At 33.7% G+C, this 21,975-nt stretch overlaps 1 protein-coding gene and 1 non-coding gene across 4 annotated transcripts; both read left to right on the forward strand.

Moving 5' to 3' along the window:
* Nucleotides 1-13,431: 13,431 nt before the first annotated feature.
* TRNAW-CCA (transfer RNA tryptophan (anticodon CCA)) lies at nucleotides 13,432-13,503 on the forward strand. The gene has a single exon. It is a non-coding gene; the product is annotated as a tRNA-Trp (tRNA).
* Nucleotides 13,504-13,666: 163 nt separating this feature from the next.
* LOC101262511 (pentatricopeptide repeat-containing protein PPR5 homolog, chloroplastic) lies at nucleotides 13,667-18,090 on the forward strand. 3 transcript variants are annotated; one of them, XR_011220734.1, is made up of 3 exons: nucleotides 13,667-14,048; nucleotides 15,115-16,375; nucleotides 17,701-18,090. XR_011220734.1 is itself a non-coding variant. In XM_069297191.1 (2 exons), the coding sequence occupies exons 1-2, from the start codon at nucleotides 13,722-13,724 to the stop codon at nucleotides 16,222-16,224; spliced, it is 1,437 nt and encodes a 478-aa protein (XP_069153292.1). In that variant the 5' UTR covers nucleotides 13,667-13,721; the 3' UTR covers nucleotides 16,225-18,090. The 3 variants fall into 3 exon arrangements, 1 of the variants encoding a protein (XP_069153292.1); XR_011220735.1 differs by having other exon boundaries at nucleotides 17,416-17,869; XM_069297191.1 differs by having other exon boundaries at nucleotides 15,115-18,090.
* Nucleotides 18,091-21,975: the final 3,885 nt, after the last annotated feature.

Raw genomic sequence — 21,975 nt, forward strand, 5'->3', positions numbered from 1 at the left:
TGCGGATCCTCTTTGTCTCATTTGGAATAATGGCCAACGCATGCCTAGACAACTGGCAAAAACGCGCCTCATACTCTGTAACCGATAAACAATCCTGTCTCAGACTCTCAAACCTCAAGCGACTTTCCTCTCTCACGCTCCATGGGATAAAACGATCGTGGAATGCGCTAGCAAACTGCTCCCAAGTCACTGGAGGAGATCCAACTGGCAAACATCCCGAATAAGTCCTCCACCAATCTCTCGCTGGTCCACGAAGCTGGAGTGTAGCATATCGAACCCCATGTGACTCAGCTAATCCAACCACCTCTAGTAACTCTCGGCAGGTAGTTAGAAACTCATGAGCGTCCTCGCTCTTCCCACCCTGAAACTGAGGTGGGTCCATCTTTCTAAATCTCTCATACCTACGCTGCTCATCCTCTGTCAGAACAACCATCGATGCAACTTGACCCCCAAATGCTGGTGTAATATCATTCTGAACCGCGAGATCTACTGGTAGTTGCCCCACCGCATCTTGAACAGCTGGAGCTTGTTGCTGCTCTTGGGTCTGAGCCCCCTCTCTAGTACGGGAGTCATGTGGTGTGGTAGTCGCACCACCACCCTGAGAAAAGCCTTCAAGCACACTTAACACCCTCAATAGTGTATCCTGAAGCAAAGGTGTGACTACAGGATCTGGAGGAACCTGGTCCTCCCTGCCATCAATCTGAGGTTCTGTAGAGACCTCTCTAGCACGACCTCTCACTGGAGCTGCTCTACTAGCACGACCTCTAGCTCGAGATCTACCCCTACCCCTATCTGGGGCCTCAACAACTGCCTCGGGAAGTGCCTCTCCTCTACCACCAGTAACATTAGTTCTAGTCCTCGTCATCTGTCAAAAGAGTATACAACAACTCAGTACTAACGAAGGTAACTACGCACGATGAGAAAGAATGAACAAAAGGAAGTTTCCTAGTAATCTTTATAGCCTCTCAGAGATAAGTACAGACGTCTCCGTACTGATCCTTGAGACTCTACGTAGACTCAGCTTGTATACACGTGAGACCTATGAACCTGGGCTCTGATACCATTTTGTCACGACCCAAAAATGAATGTGATGGCACTCGTCTTATCCCACCAAGACAAGTCAGTCTAAAACCAAATATCTAACAAAGTGCGGAAGTAAATGACAATCCAACAACCAAGTCATATTAATTCAATCCCCAAAACAAGGTTGTCACGTGCACAAGCCTCTAATGTAAACATTAGAATTGAAACAAAATAAGTCTAAAATGAAGTTGTCTTTCAAGTAAAAATAAAATCATAAACTGGAGTAGGAAAGTTCGCTGAGATGAAAAACAACTACCTCACAATCCTCCACAAGATGCCTCGGAAACGAAGAGAATAGAAGGTATCACAAAGATCCAGGCTCGTAACCTACAAAAATTTGTAGAAGCAAGGGGTGAGTACCAAACCACGCGGTACCCAACAAGCAAACCTCTAAACACAAGTTAAGTGAACAAAATACGGGTACTCCTTACACCCTATCTAAACCTCCACGCTACAGCCTAACAGTTTACCAAACATACCACTCAATAACCACACTCTATCAGTTTACACATTCTCAATAACAACTCAATATTCAACAATCACAAACTTCACAGAGAAACAGTCACAAGATCAGCAAAACACATGTTCAAGTTCATCAATAATAAAATGTGTAATGCCATGAGATGCAATGTCAAATATCGTGATGCATGTCTTTCTTAACGATACACACCCGCTGTCTCTCAGTCCGGGACCCATGGGGGACATATCTGTCCATGCATCTGTCGCGGCGCACGACACGACCCTCGATAATAGTAACCACCGCGGCGCGCGATATGTCCCTCGAAATATAATATCCATCGCGGCGCACGATACGACCCTCGAAATGATACATCCTTATACCACAATCATATCTCAGATACAATGCAATTGACATGCTCAAATGAAAATGAGGAGACAACCATTTTGATACCAAAGCGCAATTTACAACAAGGAATACAACACCAACAAATAAGCAACAAGTCTCCAAATCATTCTCAACATCACACAAGAAGATACACGAATTTCAAACGCATAACAAGAGTTTAGAAATCCACTTGCCTTAACCACTCGAATAATCACTCTGGGACTTGAGCCTTCCCTTTCCGTTGAGCTTCCAAATCGATGCAATCTATGCAAGTATATACATTCACAATAAGGTTTCAGAACTAACAACACTCACACTTTTGTGTGTTTAATCTTGACCTAAAATTTCACCTCAAATTTATAATCAAGTTCGTAACTCTTGATGCCAACTAACATTTCAACTATTATATTTTTTTAAGTTCCAAGTCTAAGGTTGAGTCCCTCCTTTTTTTTTCTTCAATACCACTCTAATAATCCACCAACAATTAATTATCTATCTTAGTATAACAAACTTAAATTATAATATGCTAACAATAGTAAGGATATTTCTATAAATTTACTCTCCAATACTTCCATCTAGTCAAAGGCTTAATCAGTAGAGGTCACTATCCGATAAATTCTCAACTTCACAAAATACAAATTTTTATATATATTTTCCTTTCCAATCACTTCCAACAACCCAATTTAATAATATTTTATTTTTATAATGTGAACAATAAGAAAAGAAAAATAAATAAAGAAAAAGAAAATATTAAAGTTGATGATTTTACGAACTGGGAAAAAAAGAATAAAAAAAAAGAAATTGCAGATTTGATAATCTGCATCCAAATTTTGCCAAACACAAACATTAGATCATATCTTGGCAATCATTGCCAATGATTATGTTATTATTATTATTTTAAATTTATTTTTTTTTTGTTTACAACCATCAAAATATATATTATAATAAAAATTTAAAGGGATCCTAATTCTCTTTCTTCCTACCATTCAATCTTATATATATAAACATATGTGTGCAACAATTAAAGAAATTAATGCAGATGTAGTTTACCTGAAGCAGTCGAACCCTTCGTCCGTTCCATCTTTCTCCTTTCTTTTTTTTTTCTTTTGTGAATTAATTAAGTACTAATTGTGATAGGTTTTACCCACATATTTTATTAAATAAATGCTAAATAGTATAGGGTCTTAAATAAATTATCACTTTAACCCATAAACTATCGATTAATTAACTTAAGTTAAACAAATATTCAAAATTCTAAAGAGGAGCTTTTGGGTCATTACATGACAATTTTCATATTTTTGTTTTTCCATAATTATCACATTATAAATTATATTTTTGACATATGAGATAGATAATTATAGGGGTATTGTATTTTGTGAGTACCTTAGATTTATAATACTGGAGAAATTGAGACTTAACCCTAGACTTAAAATTGGGAGAAAATTGAAAGAGTTTGATATGTTAACTGACATCTAGATTCAAGAACTTTATTATAGATTTGGGATGAGTTTTGGGTCTAGGTTATACCTATAGTAACATGGGTGTTGTTAGTTTTGAAAACTTATTGTGGTAATTTTTTTAGATAGAATGTATTGATTTGAAGCCCAATGAAAGGGGAAGACTCGAGTCCAAAAGTGATTGTTCGACTATTTGAGGCAGTGAATTTTTAAACCTTTGTTAAGTGTATAAAATACGTGCATTTCCTTTTGGTATGTTTGGCAGTAATGGGACTTGGTGATGGGTTGACTTGTCTACATTGATTAATTCTAATGATGAAAACAAAAGGTAATAAAAGGCAATGTGAATAATTGATTGTGTGTGATGTGTTGATAATGGAGAATGGTTTGAAAGGCTTGTTGAATCATTGTTGATGTTGTTGTGAATTGTGCAATGTTATGAAAATGGTGATATCCTCTTTATTTGCTTGAACATGTCATCTGCATTATTTTGAAACATGGTGGTGAAAAGTATTATGTGCATTGAGAAAGATTGAGAACTTAAAGAGGATGTACCATTTCGAGGGACGTATCGCACGCCGCGATAGATACTATATTTCCAGGAACGTATCGCGCGCCGTGATGGTTACTTTTATCGAGGATCGCATTGTGTGCCGCGACAGATGCATGGACAGATATGTCCCCCATGGGTTCCGGACTGAGAGACAGCGGGTGTGTATCACTAGGTCAGACATGCATCATTATACTTGACATTGCATTGCACATACTTATCATTAGTTGAACTAATATTGTGTTTTGCTAATCTTGTGATTGCTTATTTGCGAAACTTGTGATTGTTGAATAATGAGCTTGTTATTGAGGATATATAATGTTGAAGTGTTGTTGTTGAGGATATGTAATTTGTTGAAGTGTTATTATTGAGGATATGTAAATTGTTGAAATGTTGCTATTGAGGATATCTAATTTATTTAAGTGTTGTTGTTGAGGATATGTAATTTGTTAAACTGTTGTTGTGGAGGATATGTAATTTGTCTAAGTGTTGTTCTTTGAGTTACGTGCTATGTAAATTGTGAGTTGTTAGGTTGGGCTGACGTTTATGCAGGTTGTAGTTGTGGAGGTTCGGTTAGGGGTGGTAGGAGTATCCGTATTTCATCCCCTTAGCTTGTGTTTAGGGATTTACTTGCTGAGCACCGTGTGGTTTTGGTACTCACCCCTTGCTTATACAATTTTTTGTAGGTTACTATCCCGAACCTTTATGATATATTCTCTTATTTTTCGAGGCTCCTGGAGGTTTGTGAGGTAGTTGTTGGTCATCTCGGCATCCCTCCTTACTCCTGTTTATAATTTTGTTCTAATCTAGAAACAATATCATATGAGACTTATATTTTCTTTTGATTAATTGTAATACTTTAGAGGCTTGTACACGTGACAACAAGGTTTTGGGGTATAATGTAAGTTGATAGTAAATTTTCCGCATTTTATTGTAATAGTTTAGTTTTAGGTTGACTTGTCTTGGTGGGATAAGACGAGTTCCGTCACGTCCATTTTTGGATTGTGACAAAATGGTATTAGAGCCCTAGGTTCATAGGTCTCACGTTTGTATAAGCCGAGTCTAAGTAGAATCTTAAAGATCGGTACGGAAACATCTGTACTTATCTTCGAGAGGCTATAATGACTTTTTGGAAAAAATCTTCACTTCTTGGATCACTATCTTGCGTACTTGGTTCGGTTTTGATTATTATCGCTTCATTACTCTCTCTCGGTATTATTTGATGACTCGTGCGTGATTCCTCATGTGAGTAGTTGATGTCGTGTATGATTTGAATGTTGAATCAATATTAAGATGGAAGTAATATACTAATGAAAAAAAATGTGTGGTTAGATTTAGAATGTTCAATAGTTTGAAATGGTTGTGTATGTTTAGTTATCCTAGTATAATAAATAGTACTTGTGTGGTATATATGATAATTAGAGTGGTTAACAATTGAAAGTGAAATGATTAAAGAGATGATTGGATAGTGTACATGTAACTTTTGAAACTACAATTAGTAAAGTTACCATAACATGAATGGGTTGCTTAGGAAATGATGAGAATAATGATGCATCAGTTAATGTTAGAATGTCTACTATTTAGTACCAATGCTTACATGGTTAGAGTTATGCAGTGGGCTACTTTTGATATTGACCTGCCCTATGAAAGAATGCATATAGATTGAGCTAGATATGAAACTAATTTGGTAGTATTTTACCACTATTTGATGGGTAGAAATATGTGACCTATTTGGATATGATCTTCTCGGTAGGTATGATATGTTCTAGTGGTGGATCTGATATTAGTGGTATATTGAAACAGATATATTGATTGTGGTAATTTTTTTGGCTAGATTGTATTGATTTGGAGCCCAATGAAAGGGGAAGACTCGAGTCCCAAAGTGATTGTTCGACTATTTGAGGCAAGTGAATTTCTAAATCCTTGTTAAGTGTATAAAATACGTGTATTTCCTTTTGGTATATGTTTGACAGTAATGGGACTTGATATTTACATCCCTACTCTGTCGAAATAGGGCGAAACGTCGCGGCAACTCGAAAATAATTTAATTGATTCAATTTTAACAAATTTAAAAAAAATTAACGAGTTTTAAAAAGAGTCGCCACCTAATTTTAGGAAAACTAGGAAACCAATTATTAATCTACGAAACCAAATTGATTCTTAGGTAAGGGGTTCAAGTTATTCCGAAGGGAAGGGGTTAGGCACCCTTCGGAATCCACAAATGTGGTTCCCGACTGAATTCATTTTTTTTCAAATTGAGGAAGAAACTAAAATAATGTACAGATATAATAATTATGTAATATACATAATAAAATAAAATAAAATAATAATTATCGGCCTAAGGTTTGCCTGACGTCAATATTTACGAAATAATGAAATAAAAGTATAATTCGAACTTTTTCAAATAATTTCAAAGGAAAGCACCTCCGTGTACCTGTAAAGACACTTAGTAAAAGAGTTAGTGCCAAATAAATATAACTAAAAATGAATAACTCAAATAATAACTTAAGAATAAAAAATTCGTCTTATTGACATGGGAGGCCTTGAAAATCGACAGTGATTTCTTCATCGGCCAATTCCAACAACTAAAATTATATATATATACTTAAATTAAAATTCCATATTTTAAAAAGGAAAAGCCTCCAAAACTGACGAAGAGTTTTTTCATTGGCCATTTTAACAGAAACAAATAATATGAACTTAACTAATTTTCCGTCTTTTAAAATGGGAAGGCCTCCAAAACCGACATAGAGTTTTTTCATTGGCCACTTTAACAACTAAAACATATATCAATTCAATCAAATTATAAGGTTAATTAACACAATTAAAATCTGTAACAAAATTTCTCACTTGGACAATGAAACAAAAGAGCATAAACTTGCTAAAGTAAGCATAAATAATATTCAAAACTAATCCGCTAAGGAACACTAATCAAGAGGACCAAACTCACTTTCGATAAAGAAACATTAAAGTAATAACCAACAATAGTTAACCCAACAAACTTTGGGTTGTTTAGATAGATTTTTTAAAAAATAGCTTTTATGTTAAAAATAAAAAATTAAATTAAAAAAATAGTTAAAAAATAAATAATAGAGGAGATCTATTTTTAGATTTTAATTTATTTTAAATTATTTTAACCTTATTTTAATTTTTTGGGAAAATGTACAAGTATTTCTAAATTGTGAATGAAATCTCAAAGACATATTTTAAGTAAATTAAGGTCCTATTACCTCATGAACTTTTTTTTTTGTAATTTTGTACCCTTTTATCGTTCGTGGCACACTCCATGATTTCATGCAATTGAGGCACGTGGGAGATATTTGAATGTCACGTAAGCCAAGAAGGTGCACAATATTACAAAAAAAAAAGGTTAGGGGGTGATACGACCTTAATTTAGTTAACCCTTGATTTTACCAAACACTTTCCACCTTATTTTAAATCATTTTTAACTTACTGTAATGACCCGATAGGTTATTTTTGAAAATTTTAAATATTCATGGAACTAGATAAATTAAATGACAGTTAATTATGAAATAACTAATTTAGTTAATAATTATCGGTTAAATTCATAAAAAGACAATTTTACTATCATATACTACTTAACCCTTATAGGAAAATAAATTATTAGGGTTAAGAGTATTTTTGTTCATAACTTAAGGGGGGGGAGGGGGAAAGGAGACTTGCCTGCGTATAGCGGCAACCGGCGTGGAAACCATCCTGTGCAATTGAAAATGTATATTGATGTTAAATGTAGTTTTAATTATTTTATTATCATTATAATAATGAGTGAAAAAAGACTAAGAAGGGAATAAATTGCAAACTTGATTAATCCTTTATATATTTATAAGTTATAGTGGATTAAAATTAGATTTCGTGCAACCCAGTGATCATCACGGCCAAATGCATTTATGCAATTATAGTAATTGTTAATATTACTTTAATGTGGGATAAGAAAAATTGAAAAATTGGTATATATGTATAAAGAAATTTTGAAATTGAGGAACGATGATGATTGGCTAATGATAGGCAAATGGAGACGACTAGAAATAATGATTTAATGGTTATAGTTGATTCAGAAATTAGCGAACCAGTTTTGACAATTTTCATATTTTTGTTTTTCTATAATTATCACATTATAAATTATATTTTTGACATATGAGATAGGTAATTATAGGGGTATTGTATTTTGTGAGTATCCTTAGATTTAAGGATAATGTACAAGTACCCCCTCAATCTATGTCCGAAATCCCAGAGACACACTTATGCTATACTAAGGTCCTATTACCCCCCCCCCCAAACTTATTTTATAAGTAATTTTCTACCCCTTTTTAGCCTACATGGCACTAGTTTGAAAAAAAAAAGTCAAACATCGTTGGACCCACAAGATAGTGCCACGTAGATCGAAAAGGGTTAAAAAATTATTAATAAAATAAGTTCAGGGGGGTATTAGGACCTTAGTATAGTATAAGTGTGTCTCTGAGATTTCGGGCATAGGCTGAGGGGGTACTTGGGCATTATCCCTTAGATTTATAATACACGAGAAATTGGGACTTAACCCTAGGCTTAAAATTTGGAGAAGTTGAAAGAGTTTTATATGCTAATTGACATCTAGATTTAATAACATGATTATAGATTTGGATCTAGGTTATACCTATAGTAACATGGGTGTTGTTAGTTTTGAAAACTTATTGTGGTAATTCGTTTGGATAGATTGTATTGATTTGGAGCCCAATGAAAGGGTAAGACTCGAGTCCCAAAGTGATTGTTCGACTATTTGAGGCAAGTGGATTTCTAAACCCGTGTTAAGTGTACGAAATGCATGTATTTCCTTTTGGTATATGTTTGGGAGTAATAGGACTTGGTGATGGGTTGACTTGTCTACATTGATTAATTCTAATGATGAAAACAAAGGGTAATAAAAGGCAATGTGAATAATTGATTGTGTGTGATGTGTTGATAATGGAGAATGGCATGAAAGGCTTGTTGAATCATTGTTGATGCTGTTGTGAATTGTGCAATATTATGAAAATGGTGATATCCTCTTTATTTACTTGAACATGTTATTTGCATTATTTTGAGACATGGTAGTGCAAAGTTATGTGCATTGAGAAAGAATGAGAACTTAAAGAGGATGTACCATTTCGAAGGACGTACCGCGCGTCGCGATGGATACTATATTTCGAGGGACGTATCGCGCGTCGTGATAGTTACTATTATTGAGGATCGTGTCATGCGCCGCGACAGATGCATGGAAAGATATGTCCGCCATGGGTCCCGGACTGAGAGACAGCGGGCGTGTATAACTAGGTCAGACATGCATCATTATACTTGACATTGTATTCCATTGCATTTCACATACTTATCATTAGTGAACTAATATTGTGTTTTGTTGATCTTGTGATTGCCTTTTTGTGAAACTTGTGATTGTTCAATAATGAGCTTGTTATTGAGGATATATAATTTGTTGAAGTGTTGTTGTTGAGGATATGTAATTTGTTGAAGTGTTATTATTGAGGATATGTAAATTGTTGAAATGTTGCTATTGAGGATATCTAATTTATTTAAGTGTTGTTGAGGATATATAATTTGTTTAAGTGTTGTTTTTTGAGTTTCGTGCTATGTAAACTGTGAGCTGTTAGGTTGGGTTGATGCTTATGCAGTTTGTAGTTGTGGAGGTTCGGTTGGGGGTGGTAGTAGTACCCGTATTTCATCCCCTTAGCTTGTGTTTTAGGATTTACTTGCTGAGTGCCGTGTGGTTTTGGTACTCACCCCTTGCTTCTACAATTTTTTGTAGGTTACTAGCGCTGACCTTTATGATATATTCTCTTCTTTCCGAGGCTTCCTGGAGATCTGTGAGGTAGTTGTTGGTCATCTCAGCATCCCTCCTTACTCCTGTTTATAATTTTGTTCTAATCTAGAAACAATATCATATGAGACTTATATTTTCTTTTGATTCAATTGTAATACTTTAAAGGCTTGTACACGTGACAACTAGGTTTTGGGGTATAATGTAAGTTGATAGCAAATTTTCTGCATTTTATTGTAATAGTTGAGTTTTAGGCTGACTTGTCTTGGTGGCATAAGACGAGTGCCATCACATTCATTTTTGGATCGTGACACTTACTTTTATTTTTGCCACACACTTTCAGAAGTAAAAAATGGACTCAAAAATAGATTTGATAAACTCTTAAGTTTTAAGCCAATCCAAACACCCTATAATGTACTTTGAACTTATTTCGTGATAATGTAATTTTTTTAATACTTTAATATTCAAAATTTAGTAACTCGACTAATCTAGATTCACATTGATAAATTTCTTAATAGAATTAATTGTTTAGTAGAATCTGGTCTACATTCCCCTTGACTTGTATATGAGACTTCAATTATGAGCTAAACAGTTTCGTTTATCACAATCAATTTCGTGGTAGTACAATATGATGTCGTTATAATTTGAGAAAATGACCAAAATTGTCCCTTGTCTTTGCCTTAAAACTCAAAATGATTCTTATTATTTCATATAATAGGGTGAGATTTTAGTAATAGATGGGTAGTGGATTAGTTTATAAATTATATTAAAAAGATATTATAACAAATATTCAAAAGCCGCATATAATAGTTTAAATTTAAAATCGTGAAATAAATTGTCAACTTTGAACTCAAAGGTGGATGACAATGGTATTTTGGAGCGAATAAGTGAAAATAGGGTATTTTTGTACTATTTATGATACTTTAATGGTATTTTTGGCCATTTTTCGATTAATTTAATACATGACATGCATATAAGCCACTTTCGTTAGTGCTAGACGGAAAATATCTGAGAGAGATTAAAACTGTATTATTTTTACAAAGAAGGAGAACTATTAATGCTCCATACAAAATAATAAGAATTATTTTAAATCTAAAGGCAAAGTAAGGGGCAATTTTGGTCCTTTTCTCTTATAACTAGATACGTCACGCCTATGCTAGCACGGGCCCAACATTCATGTACATGTGACAAAAACATAACCTCATAATGTATGCGTTGAAACAATATTAATCATGTTTCAATCTTGCGTCAAGATAGTGATTCATAGTGACGTAATAATAACCGATAGTTATGTACAATAATGCCTGATCTGAGACTTTTATATATTACAACAAAGTACATAAAGACCATTCATAAATCAAACGTATATACTACATATCATCAGATTTGTTACATTTTCTCTCTACTCTGACATAGATCACTAGTAGTCAACACTATTCTTCAATCAAAATATTTAGTACTGCATAGTTCTTACTGAAATATTTGAAATGATGCCCAAGAATAAAATGTACAAGTACTTGGCTTATATGATGAAATATAAACTATAGAGCAAAAAATTAGGGTCATTAGGATCCATCACCTTCGTAGACATTATTATCATTAAAACCTATAAAATGCATGAACAATTAGATTTTTTTTTAAAAAAAAAAATACAATCAGAGAAGCTTTTCAAAAGAAATCATGATCAATAATTCTCAACCCCCAATTTTCTAGGAACTAAATGGTAGAGGAAATATTATAATGCTACATCATCTTAAAAGAAACCATAAACGGTTATTCCATATACATTGCTCTACTTGCTTGCGATAAAATTGTTATTGAAACAAAGATGTAAAAACATTATAATGCTACATCGTCTTAAAAGAATTTGAACTTTTGTTTGACTCAATTAGTGAGAGCTTCAGTTTATATAGTATATTATTATCAAATAAAAGAGATAAACACGAGTTAATACGATCAATGAGTATTAACATAAATCAAGAAGACCGCATCAATTTATCCAAATTAGTAATCATATGCTAATCATTCCCTTCGAAAAACATTTGTTTTCCTCCTCCCTTTAGCTTGTCCAGATGTTGCACTCAATATCATGTATATAGTTTATTTGTCTTAAGAAAAAGAGAGAAGAGAAATTGTAGATAAAATACATGTGCTATTGAAGTACACACAAATAGTTGTGTGAAACAAATAACACATTTAAGTTAAAGTATGTGCCACTTTTAAACATTTGAACAAATGCTATCATGTACCAGAAGCTTTAAAATTTAAAATGAATTAGGAACAACATATTGTTGTCTTGCACAAAAACTAATCAGTCAAACATTATCTTCTTCTTTTTTATTATCTTCCTTTTGATTCAACATATCTTTTAGCTAAGGAAAAAGACAGATGCTTGTTACTGTAGACCACCATTTGATTAACAATAACAATAACAAACTCAATCACGAGTATCAGTTTGTATTGTGGACTCTTTAATCCGAGCATTACTATTTTCATGTTGACAGATATTATAACGTACGACAACATCCTAAGAACCTCCAATTTAATTTCTAAACAATTATTTGATTTAGAGAATGTAATATCAGAAGAACTACAACATGTAAGGTTGTAAACAATATATTCACAAAGTTTGACATTCTTAGTGCCCGTTTGGACATAGTTATTTTAAGTCAAAATAACTTTTAGATAGTTTTGAAATGTTTGGTTAAAGTTAAAAAAATATTTATAAGCACTTATTTTAAAATTAAAAGTAAAAAAAAAAGCCAAAAACCTTCTTGAGAGTATTTTTTTATTATGAGATAAAGCTTTCTTTTTTATCAACTAAGAAAATTCACTCGATTCTTACCAAAGAATTTATGAAAGAACATTATTATTAAACAAAGAAGATAGAAGATGTTAGTGAGAGCAGGAAAGAGCTTGGAAACAAAAAATAAAAAAAGTAGGCAAATGTTCAAAAAGAAACAAAACAGGGAACTGCATGCAATACAAGTGCCTGTGTAAAAAGACAAGCTTTAAAAAGTTGAATTGTAAATAGTACATCTCATGTAATATTTGGTACTATAATTTGCTGCAGTGTTCGTCCCACTCAAATCCCAATTCTAAATAAGGGAGATTTAGATATATACTTATATGTTTCAAATGTCAATACTGCTTATACATATTTTTATTTTAATAATTATTTTGGTTGTGTGCCACAAATCTTCAGTTAACTCTGATTATAAAAAAAAAAACATAGTGTCATTTGTTAAGTTAAAATAAATTTGAGATAATTTGGACGATAACCCCTCAATTTTTGTATATTTAAGTAGCAATCATGTCATTTTTAGATATTTTTATACGCAACTATTGTATCATTCTAAGATTGCATATTACTATTATATGAGTTTAATCTATCATCATTCAATTTAAAATTTGTATATAAAAAACAATGTATTTTGCTAACAATTCGTTTTGCGATTTGAATCATAATTCAAATCTATATTTAAGTGTTCCTTAGATATAAAAGTTAAAATAATATTGTTAATTTTTATAAAAAAAAATATAAACTTTTGTGAAATCCCCAATTATGATTTTTGATATGGGATTTCATAATCTCAAATCTCCTATTACATAAATAATACCTACAAATGTAATTATTAGCTGTCCAGGTAACTTTAAATAATAATTAAAAAGTAGCAATATTACAACAAGAGGATCCGTGGCGCAATGGTAGCGCGTCTGACTCCAGATCAGAAGGTTGCGTGTTCGATTCACGTCGGGTTCAAAATTCCCGAACATATCCTCGATTTTTTCTTTTTCCAATTTAGCCTCTAAGGGTAAATTCGTCATTTCAATTTTCTTTTTCCAATTTTAACCTTCAAGGGTAAGTTCGTCATTTCATTTTACTTTTTCCATTTTTAGCCTTCAGGGGTAAGTCTGTCATTTTCATTAACATCATCCCTTTCAGTAGAATCCCCCCACAGCTTCTCTGTAATAGCAACAATGACGACTCTGCAATTTTCGTCATCCAGTTCAGTTCAACTTCCCTCCTCAACTACTACGACTACGCCATGGTTAAATTTACAGAAGAAGAGACCCCTTTACTCTATCGTTCGCTGTGTGTCGACCCGACCCGGTGGGAGGAAGTCGGGTTACGGGTCATCATCATCTGAGGCGCAGGAGCTGGTGACTTTGGTTATGAGGAATTTCAGTGATAAAAAGCCATTAGTGAGCACTTTGGACAAGTATGTTAAGTTGGTGAGGACTGAGCATTGTTTCTTGCTCTTTGAACAACTGGGAAAGACTGATAATTGGCTTCAATGCCTTGAGGTTTGATTCTTCATTTTGCATTTTCCCCTTAATTCAATATTGGGATGACAATTAAGACCTTATTTGTGGATTACACGAGGTATCTTGTTGTTGTTGTAAGCTCAATAGGACAGAATTGACGAATGTATGTGTCTTGATCAAGTTATTTAGATTTCTCTACTATTGTCAATGTGTGTATATAGGTTTGGTTAAAAATAGTAATCAACAAGAATACCTAAAATAGTACGAGTTTGAGGAGGGTAGCGTATACGCATCTTTACCTTGTACTTTGTGAAGGTAGAGAGCTGGTTTTCGACAGACCCTACCTCCAAGTAATGCGTGTAAAAGAACAATATGAAAATGAAATACAGTAGTGTACAAGTCTCTCTACCTCCAAGGTAAGGGGGTAAGGCCTATGTACACTTCCTCCCTAGACGCCACTTTGTTGGATTACAGGGGGTATGTTTTTGTTGTTCTATTAGTAGTAGTGTAGAAGCCAGGTTGAAAATAATGTAGAAAAAAACAGTAGTGGTTTTGGAATAGGTAATGGACTAGAAAATCAAATGTCAGTTGCAAATTCAGAAGGTTCATGCCATTGAAAATATTGTCTAGAGGTTGTAGGAAATGCTGTCACCTAGATGTCAGGTTCAAATTTTCATGTATGGGTTTGTGTTCAACTTTTTGTTGGAGTTTGCTCAAAGTACTTGTGTGCTAGAAGGTGCTGTGGTTTCTGCCATATGTTTTTACAGGCTTATAGTGAAAAAGATCTTTTGGAACTCTATGGAGAAGCTTCTTTTATCAGTTTTAGCAGTCAGGGCGCACTGGGTAAACCTGCTCCTGTGCAATATCTCACAAATCACACGGAAGATTTAAACCGCACTAGGCAAGCCCTGGTGTTGGTGAGGGAAATCGATCCCAGGTCTCCCATGTAGGAAACCGCTCACCCAACCCTTGCGGGTCTGGAAAAAGAATTGTCTTTAAAATGTCTTTTATCTTAATCAAGTGAAATGCCTTCTTTTACTGACTTTCGTTAAGTAGAATAAGTTTACAGAGATAGTTGTTTCACTTATAAATCTATTATATATAGGTTTTCAGATGGATGCAAAAACAACGGTGGTATATAGCGGATAATGGGGTTTATTCGAAATTGATATCAGTAATGGGGAAGAAAGGGCAGATCAGAATGGCAATGTGGCTGTTCTCCGAGATGCGTAATAGTGGGTGCCGTCCAGATACCTCAGTGTACAATGCAGTAATTTCGGCTCATCTCCACTCTCGAGATAAATCCAAGGCCTTGACAAAGGCTATGGGTTACTTTGAGAAGATGAAGGAAATGGAGCGTTGTAGTCCAAGTATTGTTACATACAACATCCTTTTGAGAGCTTTTGCTCAGGCAAAAAATGTTGAGCAGGTAGATGCTTTGTTGAAAGATCTGGACGAGAGCATTGTAACTCCTGATATATTCACATTTAACGGTCTAATGGATGCCTATGGGAAAAATGGAATGATCAACGAAATGGAGCACGTTCTCTCTCGAATGAAGAGTAATAAGCTGAAACCAGATATCATTACTTTCAATATATTGATTGATTCATATGGGAAGAAGCAGGACTTTCAGAAAATGGAACAAGTTTTTAAAAGCTTGCTTCAATCAAAGGAAAAACCTACCATTCCTACTTTTAACTCAATGATAACAAACTATGGAAAAGCACGACTCAGAGAAAAGTCTGAGTTAGTTCTTGAGAAGATGATTGACTTAGGTTATAAACCAAGTTACATCACGTATGAGTGCCTCATTGTGATGTATGGGCATTGTGACTGTGTCTCGAAAGCAAGAGAACTATTTGATAGAGTGATGGAATCTGAGAAGGAGAAGAAGGCTTCAACACTGAACTCAATGCTTGATGCCTATTGCATGAATGGTTTACCCATGGAAGCTCACCTTCTCTTTGAGAGTATTCATTCAGCCAAAGCTTTCCCCATAGACTCATCAACCTATAAACTTCTATATAAGGCCTACACTAAAGCCGACATGAAGGAACTTGTACAGAAACTGCTGACCTATATGGATGAAGATGGGATCATCCCCAACAAAAAGTTCTTTCTTGATGCTTTGGGGGCATTTGGGTCTGCACCAACAAATCGAAGGGCAGTTGGTGATAATAAAGGATTGAGCAAGCACAAGGGTCATAAGTAAAATGAAAAAAGAAAGTGACTTGGAGTTAGAAAGGTGGTCAATGCACTCATTCTCAAACAAAATGAGATTCAAGATGAAGTTTCTTTTGTGATACACATTGAGTGGCTCAGTAACAATTTACCGAACCGCAAGGACAATTTTGGTCTCCCAGGTATTTTTCTTCCTATTTTCTTGTGCTTTAGATGTTATTTTCTTTCACATATCTTGATGATTTTTTTCATCTGTTACTCAAAATATTATGTTAATATATATGGATCCCTTCGTAAGAGCTAACAGATGAATATGCATTTGCCATGAGGGCTTTGTTCTAGTTGTAAGAGCGCAACATGTGAGTTGCACGTCATAGGTCCGAACCCTACTTCAAACAAAATTCTGGTAGTTAAGTGAAAGAAGGGTGGATGGCGGGCCATTATCAACTGAGTTTCGAACTGCAAACCAGTGGCCCTATGGGATTTCTTGGTCATCGAAACAAAATATCAGTGAGGGCCTTTTTGACTAGTAGAGTTAAGCTTGCTTGATCTGTTCTCTTAACAAAGTTAATTCCTCCAAAAAATTGTAGTAGAAGAAGACTCCCTCATTAGGATTTATGACTTGTACTTTTATTTCCAAGTTTATTCATAAAAGTCCACGCAGGTACTTTGAAATCCTGATTGAGGGCTTGCTTACTTATACTTTAAGAACAACTTTTGAGAATGGAATTTTTGACTTTCAAGGAATCCATACATTGATTTTACTCCCACTAACAGCTAAATAATTTGTTCTTTCTGAGTTCTTAGTTGAGGAATTATGAAGAATCGAGGTGCTTGTGAGTTCTCATTTATGAACTGTCTAGTTGTCAAGTTAGAATTTTGAACCTGTTGCTTAAGGTATTCCTCAATAAGACTATATCACAGACATTCACAATGATATTCATGAACTCAGAAGTTGTAGATATTATTAACCCTCCCATAGTAGTATAATTAATTCCTTCAAGACCAACTTTCTTCCTTGTTGTGATAGTCAATTTGTTTTTGATTGATATTCTTGACATGTTGAGCCTAATTATTTCCCTCACCACCCCGATAACCCTTTTTTGTTTCTCTGATTATCTATTGGTTGCTATAAATGATGTGGTAGTTAGCTTGGTGTTCATGGATATTTATCTGTATGAAGAAACTAATGATGTCAGAGTGATATTATTTCCTGTTACAGATTCAATATAAAACATGGTACATTCATATTGTGAACCTCATCACCTATTTCTTCAGAGAAAAGTGGTGCTTGATACACTCTAGTAGCTAGAGGGTGGTTCATTCAAATATTGGCCTACAAGTTCTCTTGTTTGCATCTCTAGATTCTCTAACTTCTTCGTTGCAGCAATGTTATTGTGTCGCAAACAATAAGAGAAGGGAGATTGCATATCCAATTTTTTCACTATTTATTTTTCTCATCAATTGTACAAAATGCATCAATTCTAACTCTTTGACACTTTGGAAGGGTGGTTTTTGCTTGCAAATGGCAAAGGGAGATAGTTAATGATAAGAAGAAGAAGAAGAAAAAATGAAGACTTGCCTGTGGGCAAAATTAACTACACCATTTGGATGGAATGACCTAATGTGATATATATACAAATATTATTTCACCATGGAAGGTGGAAGGTGACTTCAATGCAATATTAAGAGTTAAAAAAGGATTAAAAATATATACTAAACTATTCAGTATTTTTGAATGTCAAAATTATTGAGAATGTGAGTTTTTTGCCTGAACTATTAATCAACAGCTAGTGAAACACATCTGGACTAATTTCTAATGAGGTGTGTAAACTCTCTTTTAGTTTAAAAATTTTGCCACATGGAAAAATGAGAATATGAGTTTTCTATCGACCAATAGTTAGTGACACGCATCTTGACTAACTTCTAATAATATGTGCACTCTCTATTGAATTTTGTCATATGGAAAAATAATTTCACAATAACAAATCTAAGCAAATCAATATTAGGTTAAAGGCTAAAATTCATAGTCATTAATCTGACTTCACCAAGAACTTAGAATTGAATTTCAAGTTCTTGGTAAAGTCACATCTACTCAACGGTCGAGATATTTTGACATCAAATTCAACCAAATCTAGAATTTTCAAGTTGAAATATAATTAATTTTTTATGTGAAAGTTTACAAAAGAATTCACCAGACAGTAATTTTAAATTTAGTTAAACCTATAATAAATCTCAAAAGCAAATGAATTCCTTGCTAAATAAAATATCTATTTCATTATTTAAACTCTGAAACCATCTCTTTGTTGGTGACAACCATAAGCATGGTCTTTATGATTTGCTAACAGAAGACATGTTTGGGCCTACAATAGTCTTACCAGCAGACTGCAGAGAGTCCAATCTCAGTACCCTCTCGTGTACATTGAAACATGGGTAAATAAGGGTAAGATTGCTTACATTCCATCCTCTTCGATCATTCTACTTGTAAAATTATATTGAACTGTTCTTGAACAAATTCAGAAGGTCGATTACGAGTTCAAACATACATACATATATATATATATATACTATAAGAAGTTACCGTAAAACCTTTATAAATAAATATAGATGGAGCCATGAAATTTTATTATTTTATAGAGATATTATTTAATCGATAAATTAATATGTATTAATTTAAAGAACGGTTTGAAATTTAATATGAAGGTTAATTTTAATTATATCAAAATTATTGTATTTTACTAATTTCGACCTTATGATGCGTGGATAATAAGAGCTTTCAAGATGTATTATCGTAACAAAGTATATCATAGGATATTAGAATACTATGAAGTGGACAAACTAATCCAACAAACATTAATGTTTTAGATGCTATCAATTTTGCAGTCCTTACCTGGACAATAATTATTCAGCAAGAGACAATATCAAATTGTTTTCGACATTGTAAAATTTATTCGGGGATGGAATCTCAGAGATTTTGAATGAACCCACTTAAGAAACGTCATCATGAACTTTAGGTCATGATTAATAATCTTAGTTACCACCAGGGGCGGAACTACAGTTGCTCCAGGGTGTCCAATTGGACACCCTTCGTCGGAAAATTTCGTTATATATATAGGCTAAATCTTACTTTATATTGATATATTAAGTATTTTGGACACCCTCAAAATTACTATTGAGCCGTACCATAGCTAAAAGTGCCCTCAATATGTACACAATACTCAAGTTCGAATCTTAACATTAACATTTTGTATATTTTATTTAATGTGGTCTACTTTTAAATGGTTACTTAATTAAAAAACGCAATATTTTTCTAAGTATAGAGCACTAGCTTAGTGGCAATAGTGTGCAAATTGTGTTTGGCACTAAGGTTTAAAACTTGGAATAAATTGGGGTTACTAGCGGAAAAAGCAATATTGATGATAAAATTGAAGATAATACTAACTAGTTACGTGTAAGGAAACACTTATCACATCTAAAACTCTTCACAATTTTATGTTGCAGTTCGAAAAAACAACATTGAAGCTCTTGGATGCAATAAGAAAAGTTAAAGATAAGCTTCAATTAGATTTAATTTTTTTTTAAAAAAAACTGAATACAATAGAATCATATTTCACTAATTGTCTTAAATATATTTGTATATTTTAAAGAATTATCAATTTATGATATTAATAGGATTTATATAGGATTGAAAATATATTATCCTATTACTTTATTGAAATTGTTGATTTTTTACATTGTCCCAAGTCGAAATCGGAGAAAAATATTATTTTAGATTGATTATTAACTTATTGAGTATTAATTTATAGAGGTTTTGGTGTATTATAAATTTCAAATCATGTATAAATCTTTACTGGAGTCTAATAGGGTGTTATCGTGCCAAATTGAAATGAGTTGGGAGCTCGGAGGTTGTTTTAGTTGTTCAAAATTTAATTTGTTTTGACAGAGATAATTTAGAATTAAGTAAAAAAAAAATCTCTTTTCATTTAAGACATGAAATTGGAATCTTTTTCATTTTATTTCATCAATTTTGAAACGAACTTAAATTCTAAATCCACCTCAAAAGAAATGATCTAATCCATCCTTTCGAATTAAATGCATTTGTTCAATGTCAAAGGGAAACATGTTTGTTAAATGTCCAAGAAATGTCTTGTTATTGTTGATTTTACACTTGTAGCTACGAAGGCAAGATGATCTGTGATTTGATTGTTCTATATCTTCATGTTAATAGCTATTCATTATGGAGAACAAAATTGAATGACAAACATGTTATGGATTCGAGTTTGAGATTTTATTGTGATTTATTTGATTAATTATTAGGCTCGAAAATACTATGTTTTACTTATTTTATGGATCTTTTAACAAATGGATTTGAGTCAAAGTTATTGTGTTAAAATTAGCCCCACCACCGAAAATTACTACTACTTTTATGAAATTTACCACCCAAATTCATATTATATATATTTTTCCCATGGTTCAACAAATCTTATGGATTTTTCCTTAGGTTATGGTGATATTTTCGTTGGTTGATCCTTTTGAGATAGCTATTTAGCAAATGATTTTCTTTTTCTTCTATCTTACAGGTTTTTTTAAGATTATCGCCTAAGATGCCCTTTGAATAACTGATTATCTTATGAAAAAATATTACAATTTAAAATTTGATAGACATTAGACGATAATCTAATACTTTATCAATTTCAAGAACTATATTTATACAACTTTATAACATTGACAAAATCAAAATACTGAAATAAGAAATGAACATTTGTGTAAATTAGCCTAGTGTCACGGACTTAGAGTTTTAGTAAAACTTCGGCGGCAATTGATAACTTACTCACGAACTTTCACGATCTATTGTAAGCTCAGCCCTTTAAGATTAAGATCGCTAATAGAATGAAAGGAAGACTTAGAGAATTTTGGGAAAATGCTTATATTGCTTGGAAGAAAGCTTAACAAGTTGTTGGATTGTTTCAAGCTTGGATGTCTTGCAAATGAATGACACTCCCTATTTATACTATCTATAAAGGACCTAAGTGTAAGTATTACTTTACAAGTCCCTCTTTATTTATACTTTAGTCCCTCTAGAAAAGTCTACACATTCTAGGAATTTCTAAATCTTTCCAAGAAAATATCTAAGTTATTCTAAGGAATTCTCTAACCTTCTTGATTAATTTAGAAGGTTCTAGAGTCCTCCGCAAACCTCTCCACAACTCTAGACCCTTCCGCCTCCATTCGGACGCAAAATTTAATTGTCATGTTGCGGACGTGACACTCTCCCCCACCTATTGATGCGACGATCGCGTCGCATCGTCACTTCATTGGCGACTGAGTCTTGTCTTCTCGTACGCGTGACCAATAGTCCATTGACTTGATCAATGTCCTTGCGCAACTCCTTCAATTGCTTCTTTATTTCTTCTAACTCAGCCTCACGATCAATCTTCTTTCTAGGAGGCACGCTCATTGGCGGCTTCTTTTGCATCACGACGTTGTTAGGGAAGAACGCCTTCTTGAACTCCTCTTGGAATCGTTCCCAAGTATTGATGGTGCAACGACCCTTCCCTATTTCCGACTCTTTACGCCTCCACCACAACATGGCCATCTCTGAAAGATACAACACAGCAGTGTTGATCTTACTCTCATTGCTCTTCAACTTATTGCACTTGAAGTAATTCTCCAAATGCCACAGAAAATTCTCCACCTTTTGCGCGTCACGAACGCCTTTGAACATAGGTGGCTTGGGAGCCTCGACCGTGGCCTTTCTATCTCGGTCAAACGACGATCCTCC

This window comes from Solanum lycopersicum, chromosome 4, assembly GCF_036512215.1.
Source record: "Solanum lycopersicum chromosome 4, SLM_r2.1".
Lineage (NCBI taxonomy): Eukaryota > Viridiplantae > Streptophyta > Magnoliopsida > Solanales > Solanaceae > Solanum > Solanum lycopersicum.

Excerpts from the sequence above, each read along its gene's own strand:
- LOC101262511 (XM_069297191.1), top strand. The coding sequence starts at position 13,722 with ATGACGACTCTGCAATTTTCGTCATCCAGTTCAGTTCAACTTCCCTCC. Across the intron at positions 14,049-15,114 it reads ATTGGCTTCAATGCCTTGAG|GTTTTCAGATGGATGCAAAA; the intron begins GTTTGATTCTTC and ends TATTATATATAG.